Source organism: Candoia aspera, chromosome 12 (genome assembly GCF_035149785.1).
Source record: "Candoia aspera isolate rCanAsp1 chromosome 12, rCanAsp1.hap2, whole genome shotgun sequence".
NCBI lineage: Eukaryota > Metazoa > Chordata > Lepidosauria > Squamata > Boidae > Candoia > Candoia aspera.
In genome coordinates, this window is record NC_086164.1 from 19,835,601 (window position 1) to 19,849,040 (window position 13,440).

The 13,440-nt window shown below is 40.7% G+C and overlaps 1 protein-coding gene across 1 annotated transcript in view; it reads right to left on the reverse strand.

Moving 5' to 3' along the window:
• Nucleotides 1-13,440, reverse strand: part of ABCB7 (ATP binding cassette subfamily B member 7) — a 366,720-nt gene that overhangs the window by 308,882 nt on the left and 44,398 nt on the right. The window contains exons 9-15 of the mRNA XM_063313799.1: nt 12,829-13,003; nt 12,260-12,417; nt 11,615-11,778; nt 11,350-11,479; nt 8,787-8,958; nt 4,585-4,688; nt 3,546-3,653 (exon numbers count right to left, since the gene is read on the reverse strand). Of these exons, the coding sequence (XP_063169869.1) occupies nt 3,546-3,653; nt 4,585-4,688; nt 8,787-8,958; nt 11,350-11,479; nt 11,615-11,778; nt 12,260-12,417; nt 12,829-13,003 (1,011 nt within the window). The remainder of the gene's footprint in view (nt 1-3,545; nt 3,654-4,584; nt 4,689-8,786; nt 8,959-11,349; nt 11,480-11,614; nt 11,779-12,259; nt 12,418-12,828; nt 13,004-13,440) is intronic.

Here is a 13,440-nt window from a genome sequence, read left to right on the forward strand (position 1 = left end):
CCCCCCAACACTGGCAGGGCAAACTACTGTATATGAACAGAGAGCAAGGCCCACTCCCTCTTTGCACTGAAGATGTTGCCTAGTTGGGCAACGAAACATCTGCAAGAAAACAGCCACGCTCAGGGAGCACCAAGGACTCCCCAGTTCAACCCTGAGCTACAGATATTCACTTCAATTGGTGTTTATGGATAACTTGCCTTCCATTAATCTCCCAGCCTCTCCACATTCTCTCACACAAGGTCGACCAACCTGAACTTACTAGCTTATTGTTTATTTTTCAAATATTCTACACTGCATTTTCAAAATTGAAGTGGTGTACAATCTGCCAGAAGCCACCAGAATTGTAAACCTGAAAACTATTTTCACAGAGGAACTAATCTAAAGGGATTTGCCAAAGCAGTAGGAAACAATGCAGTTGCCACATATGTATATTAAGTCTGGCACAGAACGCGACAAATGACCGACTCAAAATGCCAGATCTTTATTAGGAGGAGGAGGAGGGAGATGGAGAGACATTCCAAAAGCCTTTTAAAACTTTCATAAAGAGTTTGTTATCTCTGGCTATTCCAATGTCTGGAGGTTACAATGACATCAGAAGCACAGTTTTGATTTAAACTTCTGATTTATAATTGAAGCTTGCGGCCTCGCAACATCTGTTGAATGAACACAGTGGTAAATTGAGGGGACTCATTCACATTATACACATTTCTCTTTTGCTTTCAATCTTTTTTTTAAAATCAAGCTCACAATAGGTCACTCTAATTTACAATTCATTGGTTAAAAAAAAAAAAAGATGTGTTTGAAGTAGACAGTGTGCCTTTCCAGCAATTTTAGAGGAACAGAAAGCTTCCTGTTAAGCAAAGAAACTGGATAGATTGTCGCCAGTGTGTGTGTATGTGTAAATCAAATATTAATTCAGACTTTTTGTTGTACCCAGAACTGCAAATATTTACATTGTGCTGGGAAGAGGGCCATATAATAGTTCAGCCTCTTCACCTTGTCCCCTAATTTATTTTACATTCTTCTTCCCATCTTTCCTTTGCTGGGCTGGTTTGCAACAGTTTGAGCTAGGAGCTTTCTAAGTCACCAGCATTTCATGAGCTGGCTGGCAGCCAGGCATGCATCAAGCCACCTCGCTGAGATCGTCACAAAATCTCTACTTCATAAGAGCTCACAGAGGCAAGACATTTAAGGGGTCCTAAGCATCCTCTGGCATTTCATTATTACTAATGAGCCAGCTCAATTTGGCCTTTTAAAAGATCCAGTAACAATCATATAGCATTTAATTTGATATAGGCCAATACCTTACAATTGTTAAATTTCTTTCGTACAACAGACACGGAAAATATAAATGTAGAGTCATGGAGGTGGCCAGAGGAATGGTGTTTTAGAAAGGACGGGCCAGAGGCAGCTTCACTTTCAAAACTAACGTTCGCATCAAGAGGCAGGAGGCAGGGCATCCTGAAGCATTTTTGTCTGTTGCTTGTTTTGTTCTTGTCAAAATGATACAACCCTCATTTTGGTTGTACCTTCTTCAGTGGGTGCCAACATGGTCTCTGAATTAAAGAAATAGAGACCTGCGTTCTTTTGATTTTCAACAAAAGAGGTTTATGAACATAGTTATGGAACTTCCCATGTACATGAAGTCTTAGCATTCCCACAACAGCATTCAGCTCTTCTGGGTCAGGGAACGTTTCCCTCTTGGATCTGCTGTGACACTACAGAAGCCTTGCACTGCTGAGAGTCCCAATAATTCTAGGACATTCTTACTCTTGAAGTTTCTACAAGCAAGCCAACGTGTAGGGAGATGGTACGCAAGGGGCTTCCTAGCAATTAAGTAAATAACTGTTTTATGCTTCCAGACCAGTGACAGGAATACCAAATACATAAAATATACAAGGAGATGAAAAGCAAATCCACAATTAAATTTTCTTGGAAGTTGTTAGCCAGCGCGCAGAATTTAAGTAACCTGCAAATAATAAGAGGCTGTTCATTTGATAAAGGTAAGAAACATAACAATCAGCTGAATGTCCAGGACTTGGTAATAAAATAAGAAAAATCAAACCAATGAGCATGTCATTATAAAAAACTCAAGAAGGAAGAATATGGCCAACCCTTCCAATGGTTTCAGAGCCAGGAGGGAAAGGGCCAATCCCATTATTAAAAGGAGCACTTCTGAAGCTACTGTCCAACAAAGCAGAAGGCAGGGCATGAGAAGATCTCCTGGAAAATATTTTCTTCTATTTGGGGCACTGTTAAAGCAGTAACACAGGCTGGTTCCTGTCTGGATTCAGCCTTCAAGAGTTGAAATTTTAGCTATGCTAAAGAGAACCTGTTATATTTGTGTGCAAGCACTAATGGATCTATGGAAGACAATATGACCCTCTCATCCTTAAGCATCTTTTCTCATTATCTAAAGCCCATTGCCATCTTGTGTTTCCAGGGAGATCTGAGCAAAGAAACAGGGAGAATAATTCAAGTGTAGGTGACACCTGACTTGGAATGTCCTTCAACCAGGAGCAGCTTCTTTTACAACACAACTCCAATTGGCATCGGTCATACTGTTTTACACTTAAATAAAAGTCACATTAATCTCTTGTATGTTTTAATGTCCCCCGGATTTACTGGATTTGTTTTTTAGCGGCTGATAATTTCTTGGGAACTATTTGGATTGTGTTTAATTAACTATACTGAACTGTGCTATTTTGTTCTTTGTTTACAACAAAACACAGGTAATGTACTTTTTTCTGTGTTTCAACCAACCACACCCTTTTTCAAGGATACTCCATCCCATTCTTCCTCTCCTGAGGCTTTCTACCCACCACCTCCTATTGATCAAACAACATTCTATGGTCACTGAACATACTCAAGTTTCCCTTTGTGTAAATCTTGAATTGTTACACATGGATTGTGTAGTTTTCACTATACATAGGTTGGTACTCTAAGTCTGCTATTGGGTAAGCCACCTGTGGCATTTAAGTGAAAAGGTGGGATAGGACAAACAGATAATAATGAAAAATTCTAGAGATAGCCAATAACATCACAGAATGGTGTATCAAACCTATTGTTTAATAAAGGAAGCACCTAACCCCAAATAAATGTTCACAGGATCAGGCTCTAACTATCTACTTTTTCTTTCTTTTTAAAGGAAACATGTATATATTTATGTAAGTATGTGAAATATGTGCTTCAGATATATATTCCTGGTACAATAAAACCACAGCCAGATACACATTAGGGATCTATCAAAATAAGAACACAAAATCACTAGAACTTGAAAAATGTATTATGCTCCTACTATTACTAAGCCACCAGGGAAACTAATTAATGATAATCCACTTCAAAACCCAACATGTTGTTCCCTCAATCCATCTGTCTTTCTTTGTCACACACTCTACATACAAATATGCATCCACACATTCAGAACATTTCAGTATTTCAAGTCAAAAGCTTTTTAGGGAAAGGTGGTGCCGGGAAATTGTGTTGCCCCAAATGACATTTCCACGATTACCAAAGTGTCTTCCCACCAGGAAGCTGGGTCTCACCTGATCCAGGACAATTATTTCATCAGCATCAACCACTGTTGACAACCTGTGTGCAATGAAGATGGATGTTCTGTGTCTTACAATGTCCCTCATGGCATTCAAGATGTTCTGAAAAATTAAAGATAGGTGCAAGGAGGGGGAAGACTCATCTTAAAATAGCTTGGCAAATGAGAATGATTTAATAAAATACAGAAACAAGCTGCCAGCAATTCCAATGTCATCAACAAAGAAAAAAAGTAGCAATTTAATGTATTTAACTGTACAGTACATGCTTTGAAAACCTCCAATATCCCACAAAGAAGAGATTCTTTCTTTATGAAGTCTAGACATCCCAGGGGAAAAGTCAGAGGGAACTTTAGTTTCTAAACAGGAAAAAAATGCATGTTCCAGCAGTGATTTATTTTTTGCTTCCTTTATAATACAGGAAGGCAATAGACAAATTTTGCTTTCCCTTAAATACCCCTTTGATTGCTTGTTGCACACTTTGGGGAAAAGGAGTCATATTTTACTAGCTGCTTTTAAAGTGCAGCTGTGTTGTGTAAACATTCAACTTCATTTGACAACCTCATAATAAATATAGCAAAATGAATGGCAACAAACAAGTAGAATAAATAAGCTCACTAAAAATTCTTATCATGATCAGTGAATGGAATCCAAGGAGGTTTTTCCTGACAGGTGCATCTGTATCCTTCTATGCTTTAGAAATGACACTAGGCATCAGCCATCAGCAGTCAGACCATCTCACGATCAGAGGTCAACTGGTATGTCAAGTAACTTAACACAAGCAGACACGGTGAGCTTTTGCTGCAGACAAGAAGACTTGCTAGGGAAGTTGCCAGTGGTGCAGGCATCTCTCTATAAGATTATGAACATTATGCTATAATTTATTCAGAAGTGGATTCATTTCTCCATCCAAAAAGCCAGTTCTCCCACTGTTCCACATTTGAACTTTGGGAACCTGGGATAACAGAATACAGGACCTTAATAAAGAGGTGGGGGGGAGAGGAAGAGGCGGGGGGGGGGGGGGGAGCCAGCCTACCTCTTCTGTAATGGAATCTAAAGATGAAGTTGCTTCATCATAGAGAATAATGGGAGGATTCTTCAAAATTGCTCTGGCTATTGCAATCCTCTGCTTTTCACCTCCTAAAAAAAAAAAAAGACACACGCATGCATAGTCAGCGATAACAATTTTTGCCTGGATTGAAGGCCACTAGAGAGCCGTTGTGCTGGGGTGGTATTGGATTAGGTCTGTGGAGACCCAGGTTCAAATCCAGCTTGCCACTGTGTAACTTTGGGCCAGTCACTGTCTCTTAGCCCAGCCTATCTCACTGGGTTGCTGATACAAGAAAAAAAAAAACAAAAAAACTGGAGAAGGAAGTGCTATGTATGCTTCTTGGAGGAAAGGGGGAACATAAATCTAACAAATAAATAAAATAAAACGATGGGCAACTTCTCTCATATTTTCTACCCTCACAGTGACATTATTTTTGCTCCTACAACTCCTATCAAAACTCCAGACCGTTATTCAGAGCCCCTGAATCTGACTCCAACTGCTATAAAGGGGCAATTCTGATTCTGAGGCAAAACACCCATTTCTCATTTTTTAAACAAAAACACTCAAACAGTGCAGCACATCAAAAAAAAATCTATGAAACACTTCAAAACCCACCCCTCCAAGAACTCAGGACAGAAAGAAAAAACTGCCCCCACTCCCAGGTCTTGCCCCAGATAGCTCCAGCTAGGGCCAACAGAAACCCTGACAGGACCCAGAAAAACTGTGATCATTCACACTGGGGTCATCTATAACGGAGAGCATCACTTTGACCCCCAAAGATTTTAGTGCCTCGGCATGTTCTCCAGCATCAAGGACACTTTTTGCTTCCATTTGCTAAGGCCACAATCAGGGTCATTCTTCTAGGCCACCATGTTGCCACATTATTGCTCTTTAGATGCACTGCCTGTATTTAAAAATTTAAAGTCCATTTCAGATTTTGGGAGGCCCTGAAAATAATTAATGGTTATATATGCATCTGCCTTCTTGTGGTACATGCCAAAGATCTGACAAGCCTTCCATTTTAATGCTTTCATATTCCCAGTGATATGCCCTTCTAACTAACACTGACTTGTTTTAGCAAGCCACTTTAGGAGGATAATAATCTCATTTCACTTTGAGCCTTAAGTGGCTGTCCTGAAGCTGAGCAATAAACAGAAATTGAACTATTCACCCAAGATGTGATTTCTGCTTCTCACTCCCTTTATAAAATGCCTACCCTGAAGTGTATTGTATTTGCTATTGCTGGTATTTATAAAAGTAATGGTTCCATAATGCAAGGCCTTTTCTCAGGTCTTCTTCCAAACCCATTTCAAAGACCACCCATGTCAATCTCAGGATGACTGTGAGAGGGATTCCTTCAACTTGTTACTGAATCACAGTGCAGTTCTTGGAACAGTGTGGGACGAGGACCATTTGAGATCCCATGGAATTACAAAGCCTTTCCGCTGAAGAAGCAACATGAATTCTGTGCACACAGCTGCAGCTGCTTATACACTGTGAAATTACCATGAGCTGTGGCATCCCAGCACACACACACGCATTCAAGAACATTTGTGCACACAGGTCTCCTGTGAAAGTCACAGGATGTACACTTTCCCATAACAGGCCAAACAGCCATCTTGCATCAAATTTAACAAGTATCATGAAAGGTCACAGCTATTACTGACCATGATATGTCCAAAAAAGTTTCATAGTATTTATAAAGTCAAGAAAAAAACAGGTTTTAAATACACTCCTAAAAACTCATTAGAACACTTCTTGACAATGCATTTCCAGGAGCATGACAAAATAAAGGGAGAGGATTTCACCATCTGTAATGTTTACAATCGTTACTGCGTATACTTGGGAAAAACAGCTGTCATTTCTACTATTGTGATCTTCCTGCCAACCTTCTCTCCATAAGTCAATGCTATAATTAAAAGTATAGCATTTGATTAAGGACAAATGGCCATTTCTTAAACTGAGTTACTGTGCAACTGCAATTTCCAATTTAGAAATTAAAAGTCCAGCAAGAAATGAGAAAGACATTTACCTTAATAAATGCTGAGCCTATATATCAGTGCATTATATAAATACATTCCTCTCCCTTTCCTTAGGTTTAATGTTTAGAAAAGTACCAAAAACAACCATGAACAGATTTTCAATGGAGATCACTATCACAGATTTAACTATCCTGAAAGACTTTGGCATGTAACTCCTTGCTTAATACCAGGAAGTTTCCCAGGTCACAGTCTCTAAGATAAACAGCTTAGCAGAACCCAGGGTTTTCTGACTTTAGCAATCAGGCATCCGGTGCCAATGTCTACACTTTTTTTTTAGTTTGTTCTTGTCACAAAGAGTGTTTGTGCTAATGGAGAAGTGGGAATCTGCACCCCACCAAATGCTGTTGAGTTACAATTCCCAGAAGTCCTACCCAACATGGACAGTAGTGATGGAGTGGGGACTGAAGTTCATTTGGAGGACAAGATTTCCTATCTCTCATCCAAGGCTTCATTGAGTGATGAGCTACACAGACGGGGGCAATATCCTTAGGAATTACAGGGATACTGCAAATCCTTGAGAGGCGTTTTAAAAACACAATACGTTTCAAAATGTAATAGTCAGTTTCCATTTAACCAGTGACTGCAGATTAGTGGAAGCTGCTGTTCCTTTTACAGGGAAGGCCCAACCATGTGAATGCTAAATTAATTTCAAGAAATATGCAGCATTTGATTCCTATGTTGTCTCCCATAGCTGTAACTGTGCCGTGTAGGATGGAGTCTGATTTTCTGAACAGACCTTCCTTTCAACAGTTGGCACTGAATGGGAGCTACAACGTAGTCTTCTGTGGGGTAAAGACATACAGGTTGTCAAGCTCCAGTTCATCTGTGCGGAGACATACAGCTATATATGCTCCCAATAAATAAGAATAAACCCTTTTGTTTGTTTCTTCCTCCTACTGATCATTCCATATAAACAGATTTACATTGATGCAAATTAGATATCATTCTAGCAGCACTGTACAGCATCTGCTTAAACAGTGATTTTCCCTTCTCTTGATCGTATATGTAGGCTTTAGTGCCAAAGAATCTTAGAGTCTATTATCCCGTAACAAAAACATTTTTTTCTGTAACACGAAACACTGATGCTTCTCTCATACTATCAAAGAATCTCACAAGGAATATTGAACAGGATTGCCATCAGTGTTCTCCATCACCATTGCCATCATCCCCCTAAGCTAAATATTGCCATTAAATATTCACATTTACATCCAGCCAAGAGGCATACTTTAAAAATACCTTTAAACAGTTTAAACAGTTTGGACATCTACAGCTACTGATTCTGATTCATATAGGGTGTGTCATGGAAAACCTTTACAAACTTCCATAAGCAAACTACAAGTGTCATGCAATCCCCCAGCACCCCGGAGATAGTGGGCCATTTTTTTCCCTGGTGGTGGTGGGGTTAAGGGAGAAAAGTAGCAAAGATGAATGGTACCCATTTTACCACTTAACCCAGCCCAAGCAGGCTTCTCTGCTATTTTGGAGGAAGGGGGAAACGAAGGATTTAGGGACAAGCTTTTTACCCCTCAACTCGCCCCCCCAAAAAACCCTCAGACTTTGCCCCATCCCCTTGTGACTGACACCTTGCTGCTCTGTTTAAGCAAAAATAAACCAGAGTAAAGGATTGGATTAACAGCCTCCTACCTGACTATGAAGAGACCATGTTTCTAGGTTTGGACATTACTGTACTCATAGCTATTATGATACCATGTTTGGATGTTATCTTATGACATTGTGATGAGTCCTTATGGCCCTTGGAGACATAACAACAACAACGATGATGATGCAATCACTGGCTGCAGGACAGCTTTGTGTTCCTGCTAAAAAAACTCCCATCTTTAAATCCATGCAGCTGCCACTAATTATCTCCATCTAATCAAATACTTATTTGGCCATCATATTGGAGAGGAAGGTATGAAGCACATCTCATCTCTCAGTTTGTGATAATAAAGCTTTCTAAGCAGCTTCTAGAGGAGCATAAGACCGGTTGCTGGATGACCATTTAATATTAAACTTGGCATTTATCTGTCTGTGGAAAAAGGTCATGTTATCAACAGCTGTGGGAAAGCATAAGTAGTGCACATTGCCTGAGGCAAGAAAGAAAGAGTGCAGGTGTGGAGACCAGTGGCCCATTGATTTACTTACCTGACAGCTTCAGACCTCGCTCGCCTACTTGTGTGTTGTACCCATTGGGCATTCTGAGAATAGCATCATGAATTCCTGCTAGCTTTGCCACAGCATAGATATCTTCTGCAGAGGCACTGATGTTGCCATACTGGAGGTTGTAGAAGATGGTATTATGGAAGAGAACAGCATCCTAAGGTACATGCAAACAAAACAATGCTTCTTAAATACCAAATGCTGATTGACAGTACAAAGGGCCTTTACAAAGTCAATAGAAAGTTGCTAGCATTTTTCAATAAGCAACAAGGCTCCTGGGACATTTTGTTGAGGTGTCAAAGCTAGAGGAGCTGGTAGGAAGAATGGGAAGAAATGCTCGCCATAATTTCAGCATTAATAGGATCAACATTACTTACAAAACAGCCCGGAGAGCCTATCAGGCAGTAATAGGCTACCCAGGTACCTACAGAACTTCTCCCAAAGATCCCAACTGGCATGCCCAATGGCAAGAGCGTAAGGACCAACAAAGCAAACCTGGAGGGCAGCAGGCTGCTCAGCCCCATTACAGAGCAATCTGGGATAGCCTTATTCAAGTATTATTAAATTTTCAGGTCCCTGAAATTATGAGAACTCTGCAGTTATTTTTTTAAATGCCTGCATGCTGTCCTTCTACTTCCAAAATCAAAATGGCTAAACTAATGACACGCATATTGCCCCCAACAGTACAGCCCTGTGGGAAAAGGCCTTGAGTGAAAAGCATCATACATCTGTGGCAGAAGACAAGGTGGTGGTGCCTCAAGATATCCCAGGTCTAGGTCATGGCTCTGTTCTCAACATTTCTCTGTTTTGTTTTTCTTTTTGAATATTTTTATTACTGAAATAATAGAATAAAAAAGAAAGTGAGAACACTTCAAAGATGGTTCCATGTCAAGTATCACCTAATCTGAGCATTATTCAGACATGATTATTTCTCTAGAGAGATAAAGATGCAACTGGCACACTGAATCCCAGCTAGAGAAAGCATCCCAGCTTGGCCGCCTTCTTGATAGTCAGATATATGCTGATCTATGACCGTAATCAAGATTTGATGATGGTGATGATGATGATGATGATGATGGTCAGATGCAAAGCTCGGGCCAAAACCAGTCCACAGGTAAATAGGTTATTATAAGAGGAAATAAGCTGATAATGAAGGATCAGTACAATGTACTAAATCTTTCCCTTTCTCCCTGCCAACTGAATTGACCTGAGTTTACCAGACTAATTCAGTACCAGCTCTAAATACTGTTGAGTTTCCATTCAGCTGAAATTGATGAAAAGGACCGCCCCACCCCAAAATCCAAATACCAGAATGATCCCTACAATCGTACACATGTATTTATACATGCATGTATTTACATTCACGTACACAAGATTTATATGTGTATTTATTTCAAGTATGAATAAATACACCTAATAACAGAAACATCATGGGCTACACCAGAAGCCTCCTAGCATCAATATCTGATCAATAAGGAGATGAGCTAACACAATTTCATGCTTATAGTGGTGAACCCAAAGAGGCTGCCCAACCAGATCTTTCTCTCTTTCTTTTAAAATCAAAGCACGGACAATCTGCAACAGTCACCTGTAAAGAGGCATTTATTGCTTGCTAGACTCAATCCCTTGCTTTCCTCAAATCAAATGGTATCAGCCTCAATGAGCAAGATTTGAGAAAGGGGTTGGTAGGCTCCACTTCTTTCCAAGAAGATGGTCAACATCTTTGGGTCCTTCTATGCATCAAAATGCCAGATTCAGATGTTGATGTTGGGGGTATGATCGGTGCCCATGGCTTTTCGTTCTTATACATGATTACCCGGCTGAGGCTTCCATGGAGATCATTTTACTCTGGCTCCCGAAGCAACATTTCACAGGACTTAACAGGAAATCTTTTGGGTGGCTGCCTTTAACTTTGCATCTTTTTTCTCAAGGACATCGATGTAGTCCCTTTCCCTGGTGGACTTTTACCATCAGATAAAAACTGTTTTATTCAAACAAGCCTGGGCCTGCTGATTTGATCTTTTTTTTCCCCCCTCTATTGCTTTCTCTCTTTCTTTATTTGGCCCATTCAGAGAGCTTTCCAAACCTGCTCTTCTTGGTGACATTCAAGAGTTTTCTAAGAATGCCTTTTAAAAGTCTGTGTGGGCCCAGAGCCATGCCTGTAAAGAAAGATTATGTTAGCTGCTGGTGGTATAATTTTACGTTATGCCACCTTATTTCTTCCTTCCTTTAAAAGAATCTAAAAAAAAAAAAGTCAGGTGGGACAGAAAGCTTGTTGAACACCAAGCTAAAGTGTTTAAAGATATTTTAACACTCATAGGTATCACAGTATCTATCCTTATTTTATTATTCGTTTAATTAAATAATTCACAAATAAAGGAGGACGTAAGCATAAGCTCCTGTCTGCAGGTCAGTAAACCTGTCGCGACTCTTTCTCTGCACTCCAGTCAACATTTTGCCTGCTCCATCACCCGAGTTTTCCCATTACTGCACCAATCTCTGGGCCTACAACATTAGGACGACTTTCGAGGTAGGAAAAGAACATTACCTGGGGCACGACTCCTAAAGTCTTCCGCAGGCTTTCCAAACTGACATTCTGTATATTCTTGCCAGAGATATAAATCGCTCCCTTCTGAGGTTCATAGAAGCGAAATAATAATCTTACAATTGTGCTTTTCCTAAAAAAATGAGACTCGGCGTTAGAACATTTTTACTGTATTGCATCTTTTGGGGAAAAAAAAAAAAAGTCTTTGTCATCTTTTTTAAAAGGAAACCAATCAATGATGCAGAATTTTGCGCATCCATTTACCCACCCTGACCCACTGCCTCCTACAATGGCCACTTTTCTTCCCGCAGGGACTTCAAAAGACACTCCACTGAGGACTCTCTGCCCCTCGAGGTATTCAAAATGCACGTCATCAAGGACGATGGTAGCAGTCTGTGGTGTGATCTGCAGGGGTGGCGCCAGTTCTTTATCCTATTAAAAGAAAAGTGCCACTTTACACGCTGCCCAGAAGCCGTTTTAAAGAGCTTAACAAGCTAAACAATAGATCTAATTGGAAGTGAGGCACAAGCAAATGCCTGAAAGGGGTAGGAAAAACCTAGCAGTTTCAGCCGCAGGTAGGCTTCTTTCCTTCTCCCCTCTTCTTCAAAGCTCAATACTTTTTGCCAGAACGGTCTGGCTCCAAGGCAGCATTTTGCACAATCAATTCTGCATCATTAATTTAAATGACAGAATAAAATTTCAATGCACAGGGCACACGTGTATAAAATGTCGAGATTACAAACACCCCCTTGCTGTTTTTTCAAAGGCTGTTTCAGAAACACAGCGGTCAATGAAGGATCTTCGCTAACTGCTCCAATATCGCCACCCAAAAAATAAAAAATAAAAAACCCGGGTTCATTTTAAACTAGCATACATGGCAAACGTCAAGGAAGGTTTCATAGGCAGTACTCACTTTGATTTTAGTGTCTATGTTGAGCAGCGTAAACAAGATGTTCATGTCTATGAGGGCCTGCCTTGTCTCTCTATAGACTGTTCCCAGGAAGTTCAGGGGTAAGGAAAGCTGGAATAGCAATCCATTCACCATGACCAGATCACCAACAGTCAAGTCACCTTCACGACAAAGGAAAGGCAGAGTAGCAATAGGGCAGCTTTTCAGTGACGTAGCTCGATTTTTCAAAATAAGCTGCAGCAAGCTATCATTGACCCAACTCAACTTTATATTCATAGTAGAGCTGAAGTCAGCTGACAGCCACGTGTTTAGATCACACTACTCTAGCAATTATCAGAAAACGGAGGGGTGGACCTGCAGTCCCCCACGTGTCGCGAGACCCACAGCATTCCTTGCCATTGGCTGTGCCAGCTGGGATTGCTGGGAGGAACCTCCGGAGGGCCACCACAAATACAGGACACACGTTTGAAGAGAGCAAGGGAAACAATCAGCACGGGGTCAAGCGGGGAGGAGTAGTGCAAGTGGAGCATGAGTTTAATTCAGAGAACTGAATCTGGACACCTAAGAGGTACCTGCGACAATTCCCTTGCTAGCCAGTACCATGATGGCTGTCAATCCAATGCTGAATATAGCACTTTGTCCAAAATTAAGCAGAGCCAATGTCGAGGTAGTTTTCAGTGAGGCATTTTCATAGGTCTTCAAAAACCCATCATACCGTTGGGCCTCGTAATTTTCATTATTGAAGTACTAGAAAGAAGAAAAGAGAGGCTGTACTATGCTCACCTCCTTAGGAAAATCCTGGGCATTTTATGATTTAGGGTGCAGTTATCTACGTGTTCTACAAATCAGCACTATCGGTTCGCTGTTGGACCAACCACTGAGCACGACCTGCCACACCAAGACATATCACGTTTCATACTTGCTTATTGGCCAACAACTGTTTTTCGGCTACAGATGCGGCTCTTTCCTCCTGACATCACATCCTCTTCTAACACTTATCCACTCCTCACCCACAGTGCTGAAAGAGCCATGCAAGGGTCCCATTTGATCTTGACAACAAGCTTTGGGTGGGGTTTAGGCTGACTGTCCCAGAGTTAACCACTGAGCTTCCTAGCTGAGTATGGATTCAGATTTGGATAATCCTACTTCCAGCAGCACCCAGCAAACGCCAATGATATTGTTAC